General features: G+C 34.5%; 1 protein-coding gene across 14 annotated transcripts in view; it reads right to left on the bottom strand.

The window, feature by feature from the left end:
• The window catches only part of MYCBP2 (MYC binding protein 2), a 269,203-nt gene that overhangs the window by 213,839 nt on the left and 32,775 nt on the right, over window positions 1–22,589 (bottom strand). For all 14 annotated transcript variants that reach the window (XM_036893768.2, XM_036893769.2, XM_036893773.2 and 11 more), the window contains exons 3-8: window positions 15,423–15,638; window positions 8,030–8,183; window positions 3,926–4,122; window positions 2,333–2,575; window positions 2,045–2,116; window positions 519–615 (exon numbers count right to left, since the gene is read on the bottom strand). In XM_036893768.2, the coding sequence (XP_036749663.1) occupies window positions 519–615; window positions 2,045–2,116; window positions 2,333–2,575; window positions 3,926–4,122; window positions 8,030–8,183; window positions 15,423–15,638 (979 nt within the window). The remainder of the gene's footprint in view (window positions 1–518; window positions 616–2,044; window positions 2,117–2,332; window positions 2,576–3,925; window positions 4,123–8,029; window positions 8,184–15,422; window positions 15,639–22,589) is intronic.

Raw genomic sequence — 22,589 nt, forward strand, 5'->3', positions numbered from 1 at the left:
ATGAAATTTTAAAAAATCCCTGACACACCCTAAAATCTCTCTCTGAAAACCTTTTAAAATAAAGAACAAAACACAAAGTGCACTATTGTCAAAGTAATAAATAGAAGATTCTTTACTCCAGGTTATATGACAGCCAGAGTGTGGTTTTATTAAGAGCAACAAAGTAATATTACCCACTAATTCAGTAGCAGAAAAAGTCTTAATCAGGTGAGGGTCTGGGATCAGGCTACAAATGAGCAAGAACTTAAAAACAAATACTAAAAACAGTATATTTCTGATGTCTGTTTAAAAACAAACATTAAAAACACTTCATGTTTCTGATGTCTGTTTTCCTCACGTGCATTAACTTTTTATAGACATTTTATATGTAAAATGTTTCACATGTCAAGATTTTTTTAACCTATCTGTAAGCAAGAATTATTCCTTGCAGAACATTCTATGAATGTCTAAATGGCCTAACTCGCATACCTGTTAAAATCACCTGTGAAGAAAACAAATGACTAATTGAAGTCACATACCTGGTAACATTACAGTCCCATCTTGTTCCAGCGTTTCAGGGCTTATTCTTACAGCTGTCATGCTATGGTTATTCACATCTCTATATAATAAATAGCCCTGATAACAAAAAATTTTTCTATGTTACGTGTTAAAATATTTTTTCATTACCTACCTAGCAGAAAAATAGTTTACAGGTCTGTATAAAATGTTTGAGGTACAGAAATAAGTCAATATTAATGTCTAAAATAGATTAAAGATTAAAAACTTATGAACATGGATATACTTAGGAGGAACTATACACCATTGGGTACCAATTTGACTATTACAGTCTGAGAAACATGTATTAGATACACTACCCAAGATGGTACAAACATGTTATTCAAAATTATTATATCACCTGACAAGTAAAAAATAGAAATACCCACTACTGGTCTAAAAAATAACTTAAGGAAAAATAACTGAAATATTTAGGTTAATATTTAAAAATGAAGAGTCATTTTAGATGGAGTGATATGCCACCGAACACATTTCTATAATAATGTATTTTCCATGGCATTATTTCTTAGGTAAAATACAGCAGTGGCAAGTAAAAATTTGATGAAATATTTTAAACTAGGTTAAGTTTTAAGAGATAATTACTGAGTAATTAATTTGACATTTAAAGTTTAATTTCAGAATCTCCCTAATAGTTGATACAGCAGGATTATTTTTCATAGAATAACAGTAATTATTTCTTAAATTTTCAAAATGTTTTCAAGTTATCTTTTATTATCTAATGCTGCCAACAAACTGTTAGTCTAAGCAAAACAGGTATACAGAGACATCTTTATATTCTTCTACAGGATAAGTTGGGCTTCACCTCTCAAGAAGAGATAACATAAAAATAAATACTCTGGCCCTTCATCCACAGTTCATTTGCTTCTCTCCACAGAGGAGGAAAGATCTATCAGATTGCTGAAAACCATTTGGCCATGTTAGTCAGGTGCTGAGATCACAGCAGTATGAAAACAACACAGCCTAGCTTTTTCTCTCTTTGGTGATACTTTGTGTGTTCCTCCACGCAGGTAGCTATCTACTGGGCAGGTCACATGCTATTCCCTTGGAAGGTACTGACCTAGAATAGATTTAGAATAGTTGTGGCAAGAAGTTCTAATTTGGACCCTGGTCACAGATACATTCCCAGTTCGTAACTGCTAATGATAACAGTGATTTCTGCTTCATATCTAGAGGCTGATATAAACAAGAACTCCAACCAAAGACATTTTTATTCTCATTTTACAGCTGAATAACAGGGGATCAAATAAGTTAACTGAGTTGACCAAAGTCACAGCTAGTAAGAAGCAGGGCCAGAACTAAAAGTAAACCTCTTGTGAATGCTCCACCATTTTTCCAAACACTACACTGTATCATTGTTTGGGCCATAATATTAAAAATATACCGTCTCTGCTTAACTAGAAGTGACATTATTTATTGATTAAACAATTATGAATCACATGTTTTTAAAGACAGGAAAGAAAAGTTTGGTTTACTGTGGATATTCTCCTACCTGAGCATACCCTAACCAAGACTTTTTTTCTTTTCTGTTTCTGATGCGAGATGTTGAATTATATATGTGGCCCTGCAAAATAGCAAAAAAATAGTCTATCAACAGTTTCACAATTAATAATCAATGAAAAACAACATAAATGGATAGATGACACATTATGATTTTCAAAGAAAAAGTATTACATCAAAATTAGGTGGCACTCTAAAAATGAAGCTGGACAACAACAGTACACAATTTGGTATGGATGTAACTTTCACTTTGATTAAGAACCATAAGGAATCACATTACCCTGACTGTCCCGCTGTATCCAGAGCCTATTTTGTATAATCCATCCTTGCATAACAGATAAAGAAAAAATCCATCATTCTGAAGTAGACACTGATCATCCTCATCGACAGATATTTCTTTTAATGGCCACTTGTGCATTAAAGCTGCTTTCTTAATGCCATTGCTAAACCAATCCTGAATTTGAATTTTTCCCACCAACACAGCCTGTACACTTCTTTGTAGTGAATTTAGTATCATTGGCACCTATTCAGAAGAGAAGAAAAAATTAAAGACACTTTTAAATGTCCCAAACACAAAACAGATGAAATAAAGATACTTTAGTAATATATCATCATTTATGAGAAAATAAATAATTCAGAATGATCATATCTGGCATATCAGCAAAAAATGCCAAGTAGACGTTCGTCTATAAGAAGGGAACCTCAAGCAGGCCCAGATAAAAATGTTAAATCCAAAAAACATTAACTTCCATTTTTTGGCTAAAAACACTGAAATATTTATCTTTCTCCAAAACCAGGTAACTAGTACTGCCCATAATTTAAAGTTTTGTAGATGAGAACATATTAGACTGGTAATGCAAATACAGAACTTAAATAAAATTACTTGTTGTACTAGAGCAAACACAAGCCAAAATTAAGAAGTATTTGTGTATTTTAAGCACATATTTAAAATTAAAATTTTACCAAACCCTCAGAGCACAGCTGTAGAACAGTTTTAAAACCACTGCATTAGAAGAACTTCAAAATAATTAAGGATCATAAAAAGGGAAAAGAGAATTTCAGGTAGGGCAGGAAAAGGGAAAAATAAGAACAGAAATCTAGAGCAAGGGTACTGCTCATATTTGCCAGGAGAGTTCAGTATACTAAATAAGTCACAGAAAGTGACCCATATACTCCTTTTACTCTCTCTGACTTGCTAATAACAGGACTGAAGCACCCCTTCCACCTGTTCTGGAGGTTGTCCAAGGGGTGAGAGAAGAATGCATAACAGAGACTTAAAACTGTAACTTCTTTCTCTATATCCAGAACTGTCCAGAAGAATTAAATCAAGTTTGCCCATAAGGAAAATTATATTTCCCACCATTGACGATGATGAAGAGCTTATTCCAAAATCAGATATTCAAAAGCTTAAAATGTCTTATGTGAAGCTGAAGTAACTCAGAAACAATTCAATTCATGAAAAACTATAATCAACCAATCAAAATATAGTAGAATGGTACATAATTTTCTTTCAACATAGAAAAGATATTTAGAAACTATGAAAGATTTCTAAGCTTGAAAATTTAGGGCAAGATGGGACGTGGGAGTGGGCAGAGAGCAAGACAATGCACAGGAAGAGGCTGTGGTGCTGACAGAAAGACCAGGCTAAAGTTTTAACAGTTTTGCTAAATTTCATTTCATTACCTTTAATGCTATAGAGTTAAACACACATGTAACACAGCCCAAATACCACAGATTATTTATGTATCAAGGTTGGACAGTTCAAACCACTATATGAGTGAGAAAAAGCAGGGAAGTTTTACTAACAGAAACTGAGATGAAATTCCAACTTTGTATCTTAAAACTTTTTAGGCAACTATAAATGCGAAAATACCTGAATAGTTTGGCAAGCATGGCTGCCATTGTTGGTGAGGATAGCAGAGATAGCCTGAAGTGTCCTTCCTGTTTCTCCCCAAGAAGCCACCAGACTAAAGAGGCAAGCACAGGAAAGTGCTGTCAGAGACTGCCCTGTGCTGTCATTCATTCCAGTACTTCGAACAGTGATTTCCAAAAGGAGCTGGAAGAGAGACTCTGTGGATAAAACAGAACTCAATTATGCTCATTCAACACACAGAACACTGTATGTGTATATTTATGTCTTGCCTCATTATAAAAACATGGCTAAGGCAACTATGACACTTATTTTGCATTAGTGCCTTTCTGTTACTCTTTTTTCTACCAAAGTTATAATATTTATATTAAAAGGACCTTAGAAAACATTTAGTTCAACTCCTTATTTTTGTAAATGAGTAAATCAAAGCTATTTATAAGAAGCTTGTCTGAGGCACTCACATATTCAAGAACTATCCTATGAAGTAACAGACTACTCACTACATTCATTTTGCCTTTTAGACTGAGAATATGGGCTTCTTAAAATGTTAAGTGTCCAGAAAACTATGTATTTGCAAAACAACAGAATTAATAAAACATATGCTAAAACTTGTTTTAATATAAAATTGGCTTTATTGCTAACAAAAGAGCAGTTTGCACTTATAGAGGGAGTATATAATTCATTTTACACCCTAAAAAAATCTTCCAAGTCAACAAGACAGGTATCTTCTTTTTTAATGGACAGTGAAACTGAGACACAGGGAGGTTCAGAAATTTTCCTTAAATCATAAAGCCATTTAGTGACAAAGATGAAAAAACAACACATGAATGTTCTGTGGCCCTCAGAAGTCTCTACAAAAGATACCCTGAACAACTCCACCCAAGACTGAATCAATAGACTCCTGAGTATTTCTTCTGTAGAAAGGAAGGGGGATTTGAAAATCCTTACAGAGTTAAGACTCAGAGACAGTCAAAGAGTAAGAAATAGCCAGAAAAACAGACAAAAAAAAAAAAAGAGAGAGAAACTTGAGGACAGGGAGAGGGAAAGGGGAGGGAAGAACGAGAGTAAGAGAGAGAATTAATGTATTGCAATTCTCTGAAAACTGGAAGGCCATCTGCAGTTCATTTCACTCACGGAACCCTAGGCTCCCTCATCTTCATACCTAACCCTTAATTCAGTCATCAATATTGCTTCCTAATTAATTCCTCCACCTTCTCTATCTCATTTCCATGTTCCCAGTCCATGCTATTTATCACTGCTTCCTATTAAAGAGATCACAAATTAGCTATACCATTCATTTTTGACAGCCTAGGAGAATTTTTAAACCAAAAATCTGGTTTTCTACTAAAATCTATTCACTCCTTTGTTAATTTCCTTGTTTCTCTTCCTTCTGCCCTCCCTCCCTCATCTGTACATCCTTCAGTCTTTCCTTTTTTCCATTTAACCTTCGCTCTGCGTTTCTCTCCAACTATCCTTCCTTCCATCAAACCTTTTATCTATCTTCTGTTTGTCCATCCTTCCTTCCATCATTATCCTTCTGACCACTAATCTTTAAATTATTAAGCAAATACCTACTGAATTCATCTTGTATATTAGGAACTATTCTAGGTTGGGGTAGTATCTTGACAAACAAGACAAAGAATGTCTCTGTCATCAAAAATGTCAGATTCAAGTGAAAGAAAAGAGTGTAAGTGCTATAAAATATACATTTTTTAAGTATAGGAGATAGTAACCTTCCATTCCTCCTAGACCAATAACCACACTCCTTTAGAATTGCCCACAAAACTCCACATGATCTGGTCCCTGACTCCTTCCTCATCTTTGGCAAAGCCCTCCCTCCCTTCACTCTCCACATTCTAGCCAGTCTTTTTTCAGTCATTCTTCTTCGGGTTTCAGAGCCTTACTGCATGATTTCCTTTGTGCCTAGAAACTTAACTCCTTCCTACTCATCCTTTGGATCTCAAATGTCATATATTCAGGAAAGCCTGCTAAACTCTCAGTTTCCCCCATTCTACTCATCCACATTTGCAATCATACATGTGTCAACTGTCTAATGCTAAGTCCCATATTAACAGCAACAATGTCTGTACTGATCATACCTGAATTATATGCTCTTAGAACAGAACATAAGAAGTGCTATTACATTTAAGTGTATTTAAGAACGTAAATTCTAACTTTACATTGAACAGACAGATATAAGGGGATATTTTTTAAGTAGGCAAATTGTAAATCAAAATCCATTTGCAAAGAGAAGAAACTTGTTGTAAAATAATCATCAAGCTATTCCAACAGTAGGAGTTATACATGTATACATATTTTCATGAATAACATGAAAAAAACAAAGTAGAAAAAAGTGTAATGAATATGATTATGGTATTAGACCAAAGGAAAAAAGCAGAGACAGATTTCAATAGAAATTTAGTTTTAAAGACCCAATTTACTTACGTCTTTGAGCTAACTAAACAACATAAAAAATATGAAGTGATGGGAAATCCCACAACAGAAAAATAGTCAAAGCAGTGAATAGATCAGAAGCACTAAAAGGACAGAAGAGATCGAAGAGAGTATAGGAGCACTTGAGACTGCTAATCAGAAAATAAAAATGAACAAATTAATCAGGTGAAAGTTCTGATAGATGATTAAGCTAAAACATACGATTTCAAAAACAAATAATAAGGACAAGATCTATTCTGAATAGAATAAAGGAAAGGGAGCATTTATGTATAAACTGGATACAAAAGAAAGTATAACTGACAAAAGACAAGAGAACAGTAGAAGACATAGGAGAAAAGAAATGATTGACATGTTGTTCAAATAGAAGATACAGGTTTTAATGGATATTTTAAATATTTCAGTCATTTGCTAACTGACAAATCAAGCTAAGAATAACAAGCAAAATATTTTTAAATAAAATTAATTAAATAAAATCTTCAGTAAAACGCTATGAACATATTAATGAAACCAAGTAGTACATTATAGTAGTTATGTGATCACTTGTGCTATCATAACAATCTCCTATATGATAGTTTTTATTTGTAGTAGCATTTAATAACCCAGGGTTGGGGTGGGGTATTGTTTTAAAAATTCTCAGCTTGTTTTCATGGTCAGCACTCCCCTCCCCAAGTAAAACAAAACAAAATAATCAAACACAAAAACTAAGCACCATATGTGACCAAAAAAGAACAATCTGACATACGGGTCTAATAAAATCCAAATAACCAAGTAGACAAAAGGATCAAACATTAGTCCAGATCAGTGTGGTCCCCGGACTGGCAGCACTGACACCACCCAAAAACTTACTCCAGATGCAAACTCTTGCATCCAACCCCAAACCTACTGTATCAGCAACTCCATAGGTAGGGACCACATGACTCTAATAAAAAAATTAATGTTTGAGAGTTAGAAAAATCTAGACTCTTTCTAAGCCCATGATTATCATGAGAAAAAAAGCAATTAGTCAATTTCACAATTATGCTTCCATCTCTATTTCTATTCCTCAAGAGAACTCTTCCTATTCTGCTTACAGGATTATGTGTCGAGCCCAGCATGAATGGTAGGCATTCACAAATTCAAATATACTTTACAAAAAAGCAGATATTCTTACTTAATGAAAGTTTCAACTAATTAGAATTTTTATCTGTAACAAAAGTAGATTTGTATTTATAATTAATACAAAAGAAATGCCCTCTACTTAGAAACTAATTGCGCTGTTTGGGTTGGCAGCACTTATTTCCTTTTTTCCTACTTTTTAAACTATCCAGAATAACATATAAAGTTAGAGAAAGCTCAATGTTAGTTATTTTGGCCTAAGGTTTAATAGGAATGATTTAAGTTAATAGTGACTATAAAGCTTAGGGATTATTTCTGGTTTCCAATAATTTATGGTTTGTCTTTTCCCTATCAACACAATAAAATTGAGAAATATCTGCGTGAAGTGTAACTCTTAAACCATAACTCCAGTAGAACATAACAAAATACCTTAAAATTTATATCCTTGTTGTCTCAGTACCAAAATTAAACAAAGACTGCATTTCAGGCTGCTGTGTGTGCTTCATAAAAGAGGCTATTTACATTTAAAGACTTCATTCAATGCCCCTGAGCTCTTACCTAGGACCTCAGGTGGCTCTGACTGGAGACCTTCTGGCTGCTGTCCCTGAAGCACGTTAAGCAGAGCTTGGAGACTCCTGAGGCACAGGGATGGATGGGAAAATCGTGTCTCCTTGATCAATTCAAAAACTTCACAAAGTCCAACCTCAATGATCTATTTAAGATAAAAGACATGTAGCATGTAAGGGTAAGCTAATAACACTTTCCAGGCAGTTTAATTGGGGCAGCTTCTTTCTACAACAATGATTAATACTGCAGGCTTTAAAAGACAAAACAAAAAAGAAACATATTGGAAAAAACAGTATGCTTAACTTAAAGATTTAGAAAACTATCTAGTTACATGGATGGTTAAAAAATAGTAGCACTGTTTAAAAAGTAGTTTTAGCCTAATGAAATATTACGAACTGTAACAGTGAGCCAGATCTGAGATTACATTCACTAAGAAAAAATAAACTATTAATTTAAAAGTTCACTTGGCTGACCTCAAGTAGAAGTGAGCATTTTTTTGTTAAAAGCCATGCTGTTACTTATGACCAGAAAAAAAGTCAAAATAGCATACAGTGAAGAGTGAAGACTGTAAAAGGAGCTTTTCATCTTAGCCTTTCCTATAATGGTATAATTCACCATATTATTATTTATTGATGGTGACCCTTCTTCTTATAGGGTTTATCATGAAAATAATTTAAAAAACTGTCTAGCTAAAAGATCACTCCCACTTTTACTTTAATTATTATATCATCCTCAACAGCACCAAGAAAAATCTGACTTCAGCAAAAGATAGATAAATCTGTAACTAAAGAGTGAGAGTGAAATGTGATGAACTGGTATAAGGAGATATCTTCAGGACTGAGAGAACAAAAAAAAAAACTATGAAATTCCATTTCTCAGTCCATGCCAACATTTGAGAACCAAATGAGTAAGATCTTTTCAAGGAGATGTTAAATTATTGGAGAAGTACCTAAAAAAGTTAATTAGTAGAAATACATCACAGCATTAATTCTATTGGATATAACAGTGGAAGAGTGTTCTTTCTACTGAGATTTGCATATCATTTTGTGTATTACACAAATATTTCTTAAATCTGCTCCAGAAGAAATGAAGATATATTATACTAGGCCCTATCCTCTAAGAGTTTAATATAACAGTGTAAATGAGAAATGAGCTTTGTATATAACTCTTACCCAGTCCAGACCTCTATTACAGCATTTACTACATTATAGTATAATTGTCTACTTTTGTTTCCATTTTCCTGACTAAACTGTGGTCTCCTTATAGGTAAGGAACAATACTTACTTAGCTTAATATCTACCATGACTAGCCCAGTTCCTGGCACATGACAGGCACACAATAAATATTTGTTTAATTACTCTCTCAGTTATGCACTAAAAACCACAGCAACTAAAAAATATATTTTCTAAACAAGGGTCAAATCCATTGCAGGCAAGTCAGTAGCAGTTCTGTTTATTATTTGCAAGGTCTCTGAAGAATACAGATGTGACTGAGTAGATGTCTTTAAAGAAGTCATCTAAAATCCCAGCAGCTTGATTATAGCTGACATTACAGAAGTTCTTATACTTTCAATTGATTAAATGCACTAAGCAATGAAAATTTTCCAGGTGATAAAGTCTGTTTTCCTGAAAGAGATTAGAAAATAAAAACATGCTGTTCAAGATTTCCATCTGTTCATGTACTTACAGGAAACAAATCTGAGGTCAAAGGTCTAAGAACAAAATGTGGGGCTCTATTCTCAGGTCAATGGGAGATGACCATATCCCATCAGTCTTTACCACTGCTTACTCTATTACCCATCACAACTTCATAATGTAAACAAGATTCTTCACAGATGACATTTTTGTCTAGGGTTTGTTTATACAAGATTCCTATAGTGAAGGAGTAGAGTAAAGGAGAAATTATTGAACCTTGCCAAAGACAGTAAGGTGACTTGCTGAATAGATTCCTGAGTTGCCTCTCTGATAATTTTAAGGTATAATAACAAATGTATGACAATAGGCAACTCAGGTAGTCTGCTAGGAACAGAGCATTAGCTGGTTTTGGTGAGACATACTCAGAAAACGTTAGTCATAATGATCATGACAGATTATTACCCAGGTGTCTAGATTAACCACTGTGAAGTCTTGCTAACCATCTGTATCTTAGTTCACTGTATTTTTCTTATTTGTAAGGGGGAAAACTAATTCATTTCCAGAATAGCAATATGTATTCAATATACAACAAGATAAAAATCAACCTCAAGTTTTCCAATCACATTTTGCTTGGGAACAAAGCTGCTGGTTTAGCAGAGGAACAAAACATGTTGTGAAATAAGTATTGTTTCTGAAGTCTGGCTGAGAGTATTTTATCAATGTATGAACTTTGACATTGCACTTTATACCCTGAAGCCTGTCTTACAGTCACTGAGAACAGACTGTACTTCCATCTCCCTCAATGTTAGGAAGGAAGAGTATAAGGAAAGAAATACAGTACTGCAAATACAGTGTGATTTCATTTATGCAGAAATAAATATATTTTTAGCATTTGTATATGAAAATGCTGTATTGGGGATTTTTTGGTTAATGGATTTTTAGAAATGATTTCTAATTTTTAATTTCCATTTCCTCTTTGTAAAAAATGTTCTGTATTTTTCAAATTTTCTACAATGAATATATACTGCCTTCATAATTAGCAAAATAAATTAATAAATGTGCCTTTTAAATATAGTAGTTCATTATAATAGTAAGGTAACACTAAGCTTCAGTACTTTCAATGATAAATATAACTAACTGCCTAAAATATATGATCTACCATTTCTCTTTCGAAAACAGCTTTCTGTAAGTTTACTGAATTTTACCTTTACTGTTGCTTTCAAGTAATTAAATCCTGAGGGTTCTCTATTATATTTGAAGTAACACAAAACCCAAATAACTCCCTGATACAGACAGTCCAATATCACTGCTGGGAAAGTGAAATTAAAAACATATTTGGCCAAAGAAAAATGACAATGGGTCTTTCAAGACTTTATTTTGCCTCCTTAAATATATTTCCAAGGGTGACTTTATTATTTCATTAATAAGTGTGAACTTTATAAGTGTTTAGTCACATCACACTTAGCTTTAATAATAGCTAACTCTCTGCCATTAGAAGTTGCAGCTCATTCTGTTGAAAAGTCCTAGACTCAGTTATACTTCCAGAATACATTTGGAAAAGCTCAAGAGGACCCCAAGACTAGATTTATTATTATGTAGAGTGAAATGTAGTCTTCTAAATTTTTTGGTAGAAAATAAGTATTTGGTAGAAACAACATTCACAAATAAATTTTTTAAAATTCTATGTGGAACAAGAGGTAGGAAAGAGGAAGTAACAGGAGCAGAGGAGAAGGGATGCAAAGAGAAGAGAGGAATCTGCTCCTAGGAGGTCTGCAGGTTTTGGGGGGAAATGTCTGAGCTCCTCTAAATTCATCTACGTCTACTACCATCTTCTTCCCTTCTCTTGACATCCAAAGGAAAAAGTGTTCTTACAGCTTTTGAAAGCTAATTTAATTTTTAAACCACACTTTGATCCCACACCACCATTCTCATCTCTAAGAGAATTTTGTTTCAACTTCTGCCACCACACTGTGATAACTCCAAACTTGTATTTCTAGCTGGGAGGTTGCTTTTGAACTTCAGTCCTTCACAGTGTACACTGGACACCTTGCAGCTACGTCAAACTCGTATGGCCAGAACCAAACACAATCATTACCTAACAAACCACGACTCCTCCTTTAGTTCTCCAACTTGCAATAAATGGCATCACCACTCAGAAACTCTAGAAATGTTTACATTTTACTTTCTTCAGCCTTCATATGCAACTACTTACCAGTTCCTGTCAATTCTGCTTCCTTAACATTTCTTATATGCCAAATACTGCCACTAACCTAACTCCAACTCTCATTAACACTAGACAACTAAGTCACTGCCCACCACCTGGCCCTTTGCTCTAATCTCCCCATGCTCTAGAGGATTTGCCTTACTAGTAGACAAGTAACTTTACTAAAATACAAGTCAGATCAAACTCTTTTGCTTAAAATCTTCAATATTTCCAATTCACAAGATAAAATCTAAAAATGGTTGCACGACATAGAAGGCCCTTCATGATCCAGCTTCAGCTCTCTGCCTCTTGCCCTATTGGGCCACTCCACTCTAGCCAGCACAGACCACTGCTGTTCCCTCTGCTGGCAAGTGCGCCTGCAGTGTGCCATCCTGTACTGTGTTCCGCTGTACCTAGCACTACCTATTATTAATCCCTGACTATCAATCACTCAACATGCCTGCTACCCCTATCAGACATACTTTTGAGGGAGGGACTGTGTTTCAAAATTTTGTTCTCAGGGCCCAATGCTTGCTCTAAACTCAAAAATAATTTCCTGAATTAAGAAGTAAATAAATGAGTCTATGCAAGTCTACATTTTTTACCAAAATATGTGACATGACCAACCTCAAGTAAGACTGGATAGGAAGTGTAAATCCTAAAAATTACTATTAAAAAATTATGTAGCTGTAAAATTTGGAATACTCTAGAGGATCTGAAAATTAGATAGTGAAAGACAGTTTGAGCTAGGTAAAAACTGTTTTGGGTAAAAAACTTAATACAGAAGCATTTGGTTGGGGGGAGGCTAAGAAAGTCCTTAAAATAACAATGATTACCAACTCCCAAAAAAGCATGGCAAGCAAGGTCTACATAATAATCAAATTCAATTCAAGGTTTAAAATTCAAGAAGGGAGAAAAGAAAACTGCATCAGAATGATACTTCAACAACAAATAAAAACTGTCTTCATTATGTAAAAAAAAGGAGTATAAGAGAAAGAAACATCAGTGAGGAGAAGGAAAGCAACAGTCACACATGCAGGAAGAGCAGGAGAGGAATAACAAACTGAAAGAGCTGACATAAAAGAGTAGCATCTGGAGCAGAGGCACAGAAATGGTCAAGAGTTAAAGAAAAATGCTGGCATTTCTCACCTGCCCTCAAACTCCCATCGCCCCAAACCTTAAGGCCTCTCATCTCCTTCTTATTAATCCTTCGTGTCACGCAAACATCACCCGAAAGGTCTGCTCTCCACTCATGCTAACCCACAGCTTCCTGACGGCCTCAGCATAAATGCATCATAACTTCTTCCTCCCCTGTTCATCACATAATCTCATCAATTGTCCATAAGTCCCATTGCTTTGGATACAAAGTATTTCTTAATAAATTGAAGAGCTCCTTGAAATCAAATCACATTCATCTGCACTTACATGTTTGTTTGCACCCAACCTGACTCAACTACAGCTATAATTTATTGAGCATGCACTTACTTGACATTTATTAACTCACTGAATCCTCACTACAACCTTATGAGGTAAATGTTATCCACAATTCATAGATGATAAAACTGGGGCAACAGAGAGGTCAAATAACTTTCCTAGCATCACACAGCTAGTATTTTTAATGGTAAATGTTTGAACTCAGGCTGTTTAACTCCACTACCCATGTTCTTAATCATTATACCATTTCCTGATGGGTCAATATTTGATGGAAAACTCAGTATTAATCACATGGTCTATCTGATTTTCTTTTAATTTTCCTTGAAAGATCCCCTTTTGACTGCATCTTTTGACTGCTAATCATGCTGAAAAGCACTGTCTTTAGAATGCCTGATATATAAGTTTTTTAACATTCATTTATCCTAAAGTTTTAAAAGAGTCTAAGAATTGGTTATTCTTGATTGTGTAGTATCTTTCAACTTAAGCTCCAGCTTACTGTTCAAAATCTACACATCTGTATGAAAGATTTCTCTGGGTTTATTTTCCTTCCCAATAATGAACAATTTCTGGGCTATTACTATAGCATAGTGTGACTCACCCACACACGGAATGGAATTCTTACCAAAAATATACTACATAAATCCTGCAGTCTCATTACTAACTTAATAATGTATTTTTCCTCAACCTCCCTAATTAAGCACAAGAGATTAGAATTAGAGACCATGAACTCTACCTGGATGGGCTTTCATGGGAAAGATGAGCTTGTTTGCTTTAATTTGAAGAAAGAAACTAATAGAGAAGACACAATTAAGGACATCAGAGAGAAAGAGACATAGGGAAAGAGAAGGGTACCAAGAGGAAGAGATAAAGGCCTCATCCTCATCATTTGAGGATGGTTAAGAGCCTGAAGAAGTTCACAAAACCTCAACTTCCCTATGAAATAGAAAGTAAGTTATCAGCTGAGAATAAAGATGAGGAGACACTAACAGTAATGACCAAAGACAGCGGGCCACTTAGGAATAGCCACCACGAAATGTGCAAAAATTTCAGGTCAAGAACATAGGTTCTATCTTGGCTATTATTTCCAACTAGCAAAAAAGTGTTTGCTTGATATTTTGTGTGTGTATATATACACATAAACAAGTTTTCAAGGCAGAGTTTTAAGGTATCAGTTTAATGAAAAGGCCAATTACATGAATCATTTATGATAGAAAAAATCATTTTAAAATGTCTACATTAGAAAAAACAATATATATAAATCATTTATTATAAAGGTACCATTTTAAAAATATGTCTATATTTTCACCCATTCTTTTGTTATATACCTACCATATAGAAAACAAACCTTATATATAAAATAACATTACAGTCTTAAAATATACCAATAGTTAAACAGAACTGAGTATCTTAAGAACAGTTTTTTTTACTACAGCATATGTTTCTATAAAACCAATTAACATATAACGCCTCGGGTAAATAAGGGAGTGATACCAGACACAATGTAGTAGAAGTTTGTTGGTTCATATGTAATTTTTCTAGGCAAGGGGAGCCAGAATAGCAAGAGCATAATTATAACCTTAGGCAGAAAAGGCAAGAGCTGTCAGTTCAGCTGCTGCAAAGCCAGAAGCCCTTCTAGTTCTATTTCAAGAAAAATTAAAATTAATAACTGTTCCTAGGGCTCCCTCCCCAGAGAGGTGCACCCCCAGCTTTCTTTGGCTCATGGCTGTGGTAGTTTGTACCTCCTCTTCTGTCCACCTTAATGGAAGCTCACTGTCTCAGAGCTCTACTTCATCTGAAATGGCTCAATGCCTACAAGCCACCGTTTCCAATCTACTGCTTTGTACATTTTTAATAGCCCTTATAACAGACTCCAATCCACCGATCAACCTACCTGAACTTTCCAAGTACTACCCACTCAACTACCAATAATTGACTTTGTTAGCACTCCAATTATAAAGTTCTTCAGTTTTCCTAGTCTGCCCCAAACCTATTTTTACCATAAGCCCTGTTATTTTTTGTGCACAATTTTTTAAAAAGGTATTTTAGCAATGCAAATATATGCATTAGAGCCAAAACGTGTAGGTTATATATCTAAGTACAATTAATTACTTACCTTTGGAAGCTTGATAGGGGGCTCTTTGGATTCCTCCTCTTCATCGCTATCTGATTCGCCACTCTGCACAGAGTTCTTAGATGCAGCTGCCAATGACGTTTCCTTTTTCTGCCATTCCAGAACGCAGTGGCGTACATTGCAATAAATATTGAAAGCAGAAGGATTGCTATGTAGTTTTATATCTGGTATGATTACTGTATTCTCCAAATTTTCAGACTGAAATACAAGATACAATATTTAATTACTTATGTCTTTCCATCATGTTTTCATTTTAAATAAAAAGTAAAGATTAGACCTGCTAGATGGCTTGCAGAAATAAAGTGGCATAGCAAATAGAATCTAAGTCTAACCACTCAACTTACGGTGGTACCATTTCTACTACACTTCACTACTCTCTCAGTAACACAGCAATAACCACCCTGACAAGGGCTGGAAAGGGGCAGGCAAAGAACTTAACAGGAATACTCCTTTATCCCACAACAGAAATAGAACCAACAAAGCTTAACTGCTGGACTATTAAAAGATACTAATTTGGTATGTGTCTAACAGTCACTTGATGTATTGTAGAGTCTCAATTATTTACTCTAAATGTTCAATTATATTTTGATTTCTTTTAAAAGTAGATATAGGAATTTAAATAGAAATTAGGTCTATAAAACAAAATTAATTGTATTCATTTCTTTCACTTCATTCTCATTCAAATAATGGAAATGCTAAGAAAACTGAAGATTATGGACATAAATACTTTCCTGAAGTTATCTCTTAGCTATCTATTAGCCTTGATAAATACTAAAAATCACATATTTAGTTATTTAATTGTTCAAACTACCGAACTTCTGTTCTGGCCCATCATTTTATTCATCAGACTGCAACCACACTTTTAGTGTTGGCATTCACATTATAAATATATAGACCTCGTTAAAGATACTCTACAAATTTAAGTTCCAATAATTACAGCACATCTAGGAAGTATCCAAGATAAATAAAATGGCACCTCAAGTACCAAAAACACTTGGGCTCAAAATTCTAATCTTCTCCATAAATAATTGGGAAAAAAATGGAATACTCCTTGTTAAATTAAAAAATGTACTAAAGTTAACTGATATATAACACACGAGTATGTCTTCAAGAGAAATTAAAAACAATCTAATTTTAGCAATCCAAATTCAGTAATAGATAAAAATGGTAATACATAATGACTAACCCACAAACAAGGTTTGTAACAACACTGGAAAATCAATCAGTGTAACAACCCATACCAACAAAAATAAGAGAAAAAAACAGAAGATATTGGAAAAAAAATCTGGAAAAAGCATTTGACACAAATACCCATTCATAGCAAAAGTATAGGTAAATTAGAAATAGAAAAGAATTTCCAAAACTTTTGGATAAAAGGTTATTTATCTATGAAATACCCACAACTAACATAATAAAGACTAAATGCCTGCACCCTAAGACCTTATAGTCTAAACAAGACAAAGATATTTACTCAGCAATTTGATTCAACATTGTACTAGATGTGCTAGTGCAATAAACCAAGAAAAAGAAATGAAAGGAATAGTTAGAAAGGAAGAAAAATCTACTAGAAAATAAGTGTCTTTATTTGCAGAAAACATGTAAAGAATCTTAAGTGTGCAAACGGCCACTAGAAATAATGCGCAGACTTAGCAAAATCAGAGGATGCCAGATCAGCGTATAAAAATGAGTAATGTATCTAGATACCAGAAGAAAAACTGGAAAATGTGATTTTAAAAGTAACAGCATATAAGTTACAGACTGGGAGAAAATATTTGCAAACCACATATCTGACAAAGGACTAGTATCCAAAATAAATAAAGAATTCTCAAAAGGAGGCAGTAAGAAGCAAACAAGCAAGCAATCCAGTTAGGAAATGGGCAAAAGACATGAACATACATATCATATAAGGAGATCTAAGAAGGCAAATAAGCACATGAAAAGAAGTTCAATATCATGACCCTTTAGGACAATGCATATTAAAGCAAAATGAGTTACAGTACATATCTGTCACACTGGCTAGAACAAAAAATAGTGACACCACCAAATGCTAGTGAGGATGTGAAGAAACTGGATGTCTCATACCTTGTTGATAGGAAGGTAAAGTGATAACAACCACTCTGAAAAAAAGTATGGCAATTTCTTATAAAATTAAACATGTGCTTACAGTACAATCCAGCAATTATACTCTTGGGCATTTATACCAAAAGAATAAAAATACATTTTCATACAAATACCAGCACATGAATGTTCACAGCAGTTTTATTCAGAATAACCAAAAACTGGAAACTCAAACATCCATTAGTAGGTGAGTGATTAAACGAACTGTAGTATATCCATAGTATGGAATGCTTACTCACAAATAAAAAGGTGCAAATTATGGATATATGTAACAACTTGGATGAATTATTTAAAAAACCAACCCTAAAAGGTTACATACTGCATGATCCCATTTATCTAACATTCTTGAAATGACAAAATTATAGAGATAAACAACATATTAAGGAAGAAGGTGAGGGTGTAGGAGAAGTCTGTGGTGATGTACAAGTAGCACAAAGGACCCTTGTGATGGAGCCACTCTATATATTCACTATGGTAGTGGTCACAAAGACTCAGACATGTGATTAAACTGCATAGAACTAAATAGACACACACAAATCAGTACATGTAATACTGCTGAAATCTGAACAAGATCTGTAGGTTGGATTAATGTCATTTTCCTGGATGTGATATTTACTTCAATTATGCAGTATCTTACCAATGGGAGAAAATGAGTGAAAGGTATACAGGCTCTCTGTATTATTTCTTACAACTACATTCACATTATAATCATCTTAAAATTAAAGAAAATATTAATAGTAGCACTTACAGTAACATAAAAAACATAAAATAATTAGTTAAATTTAATAAAATTATGTGCGAGCTCTGGCCACTGAAAACCAAAATAATGTTGTTGAGAGAAAAAAAAAAAAAAGACAAATAAACAGAGAGATAAGCCCTATCACTGATTAGGAGGAGATTCAGTATCATTAAAATGTCAATTCTTCCCCAAATCTACAGATTCAATGCAATCCCAATAAATATGCTGAAGGATTTTAAAAATGGAAATTAACAAGCTGATTCAAAATGCATAGAAATGTAAAGGACCAAAGCAATTTTTTTAAAAAGACCAAAGTTGGAAGACATACAATCTGATTTTGAAACTACTATTATGAAGACAGTATGGTACTGGTGGAGAGATAGATACATAAATCAATTAAAATAAATTCCAGAAAAAGGCCTCAACAAATATGGTCAACTGATTTTTAACAAAGATGCCGAGACAATTCAATTGAAAAAGACTTTTCAAGAATGATGCTGATCAACTGGATATCAATATGGGAAAAAATGAACATCAACCCTTACCTCATACCATACACAAAAATTAACTTGACCTAAACATAACAGCTAAGACTATAAAATCTCTAGAAGAAAATCTGTATGACCTTGAGGTAGACAAAGATTTCTGAGGGCACAAAAATGCATGAACCATGTAATAAAAAAAAATTAACTAGATTTATAAGACTTCAAGATGTTTGCTCTTGTAAAGCATTATATTAAAAACAAAAAACTATAGAAAAGGAGAAATTACTTGCAGTACAGATATATAACAAAGGACTTGTATCTAAAATACATAAAGAACTCTGACAATTCAATAATAAGACAAATAATAAAAAGGGGATGCAAGATTTGAACAGACATTTCCCAATATAAAGATAAGAATGTCCAAAGGTGCATGAAAAGATGTTCACAACATTAGTCACTAGAGAAAAGCAAGCTAAAACCAAAATAAGATACTCCTATATATTATTAGTATGACTAAAATTTTAAAAGCTAACAATACCATGTGTTTGCAATGATGTGAAGCAACTAGATATCTTGTAGTCTACTGGTGGAACAGTAAAATGGGGTACTCATTTTGGAAAACGGTTTTCAGTTTCTTTTTTTTTTTTAGGTTTTTAACAAAAACTTTTATTTTGAAATAATTGTAAATTCACATGCACTTAGAAATAATGCAGAGTTCCCATGTGCCCTTTACCTAATTTCCTCCAGTAGTAACACCTCCTGAAATAATAATATAATATCATAATCAGTATATTGACATTGATAGTCAAGATTCAAAACATTTCCATCACCACTAGGATCCCACATACTGGTCCTTTTACAGTCATATTCACTTCCTTCTGGTATTCCTCCCCTATCCCAACATTCTTAACCCCTGACAACCACTAATCTATTCTCTTTTTCAAGAATATTATATAAATGGAGTAACATAATATGTAACTTTTTGTGATTATCTCTTTTAAGTTTCTTAAAAAGATAAAGATTCATCTACTATTCCATCTTTGAGGAAAGAGTTAACACCACAGGTATAATTGCTTATTCTTTGCATTTCTCCAAGGGAACCATGACTGACCCTTGGCCAGCTGTTGGGAATGTGGTCTTTGGAGTTTCCTTTATGTTACTGATAATTTTGTTATGTACCTGGAGCCATGACCATGCCTACTGGTTTGTCCAACTGCTCTGTAAAACATCAAGACAGATTCTATTCAACCATAAGAAAGAAACAAATCCTGCCATTTGCAACAACATGGATGGAGCTAGAGGGTATTATGCTCAGTGAAATAAGTCAGGCAGAGAAAGACACATACCAAATTATTTCCCTTATTGGTATGAAGCAAAACTGAAGGAACAAAATAGCAGCAGACACAGACTCCAAGAAGGGACTGGTGGTTACCAAAGGGGAGGGGTGGGGTAGGGCGGATGGGGAAGGAGGGAGAAGGGGATTGTGGGGCATCATGATTGGTGCACATGGTGTATGTGGGGTCACTGGGAAGACAGGGTAGCTCAGAGAAGACAAATAGGGACTCTGTGGCATCTTACTACACTGATGGACAGTGACTGCAATGGGGTATGGGGAGGGACTCGATAATATGGGTGAATGTAGTAACCACATTGTTTTTCTTGTGACACCTTCTTAAGAGTGTATATCAATGATACCTTAATAAAAAAAAAATCTGGTGAAAAAAAAAATGAAGACTGAGGTGTGCACCTGTGTTTCACTTGCCACAGCTGTTTGCACAGCAGGTTATGTCTATGTGACCAGAAGCCCCCCAAAAATCCAAAATCCTAAGACTCAAATGGACTTTCTCAGGCACTATCATCCCACATGTATCACTGCAGTTCACTACCAGAGAGTAAGCATGTCCTATGTGCTCAAACAGGACTAGGAAGCCTATGCTGTATCTCCCTGGATACTACCAATACATTTCTTTTTCCTCCTGCTTACTCTGCACCTTTGTTGTAATAAATCTTAGTTGTTAGTATAAATTGCTTTTGAATCTATAAGTCCTCTGGCAAACAAACCATAGAAGGAAACACTACCTAATCATTCCACTCCCAGGTATTTATGTCCCCAAAAATAAAAATATATATTCACACAAAAACTAGTACACAAATGTTCATAGTAGCTTTATTTGCAATGGCCAAAAACTAGAAACATGACCAAAATGTCCATCAACAGGTAAATGAATTAACATATTTAGATGTATCTATATAATAGCAACAAAAAACCTGTCTTGTTTTGTTTTTTGGAATCAACTGTTAATATGTACAACTACATGGATATAAGTCAAAATCGGATATAAAGAGTACATATACACTGTATGGCCACATTGTAAGGAAATTCTAGAAAAAGAAACCTGTAATGACAGGAAGTACATCTGTGGATGCTGAGAGCCAGTGCTGCAGGGAGAGATGGAACGCAGCAGAGGAGAAGGAAACCCATGGGGATGATGAAAATTTTCTAAACCTTGATTATATCCTTCAAAACTCACTGAATTGTACACTTTAAATTCCTGTCTCAGGCTCTGCTATTAAGGACTGTGATCTAAGACAGACAGTTAACAGCAGGATTTGATGAAGTTTCCTGTGTAATGGATTTGATTTCTCCTGTAAGACAGTGAAGTCATTTGTCAGAGGGTAGGATTTTTCAAAGTTTGAGGGAAGTGGCAAGGGTCTGAAATAGTCACAAGAAAAAATGGGAGAACTTGTTGACCAACAAAAAAAAAAAGATAAGAAGACATTCTGGCTGGAAAGGTCCATTTGATATTGGTGATCAATGTGTACTGATATTGGTGATGAATGTGTACTGGTATCAATTACTCTTGTTTAACTCCCTTTAGCAACACATGTATTCACCTGAAAGGAAGGAAAACAGCTGGATTCATGTAGGATTGAGTTTTGTCATTTGAGGGCAAATGAATATACACATGGGAAAGAAGTTGTGGTAGGCAGAATAACAGCCTCCAAAAGTATCTTCTCCCTAATCCCTAGAGCCTGTGAATGTGTTACCTACCATACATTGCAGAATGGACTTTGCAGATGTGATTAAATTAAGGATCTTGAGACGAGGTGGTTAATCTGGGTTATCTGGGTGGCCCCAATGTAATCACAGAGGTCCCTATAAATGAGAGAGGGGTTGCAGGTCCATCAGTGAATGAGATGTGAAAACAGAAAGGTGTCAAGAGAGCCACACTGTGAGAAGACTCAAGCAACCATTGCTGGCTTTGAAGATGGAAGAGGGGACAACCCAAGGAATGCATGCAGCCTCCAAGGCAGGAAAAGTCAAGGAAATGAATTCTTTCCTAGAGCCTCCAGAAGTAATACAGTCTTACTGTCACCTTGATTTTAGCCCAGTGAGATGCATTTTGGACTTCAGACTTCCAAAACTGTAAGATAATTAGTATTTTAAGTCATCAAGTTTGTGTAACTTGTTACAGCAGTCATAGGGAACTAATAGAGTAGGTTAATCAAGAGTTTCTAAAAAGCTGTAGTATCTATGCTGGATAAGAGGGAGATTAAAAAAAGGAGATGGCTAATGGGAGAGGAGAAATAGAGGGTTCAATGACAACAGTAAAGGAGATAAAGTAGTATAGTTAATGGGTTGTTTTTTTTGGGGGGTTGAAAAGAAATGCTTGTTTTTAAATACACTTAAATAAAGCCCATTGGAATTTTTAAAATGAATTAAGAAAGAGGGTGAATGAAAAATAGTCCAGAAACAGTAATGGAGGGCAAGGAGACTAACAACACCATTTTACTATTTTATATGCT

The sequence above is a fragment of the Manis pentadactyla genome, chromosome 17, assembly GCF_030020395.1.
Source record: "Manis pentadactyla isolate mManPen7 chromosome 17, mManPen7.hap1, whole genome shotgun sequence".
Classification (NCBI taxonomy): domain Eukaryota; kingdom Metazoa; phylum Chordata; class Mammalia; order Pholidota; family Manidae; genus Manis; species Manis pentadactyla.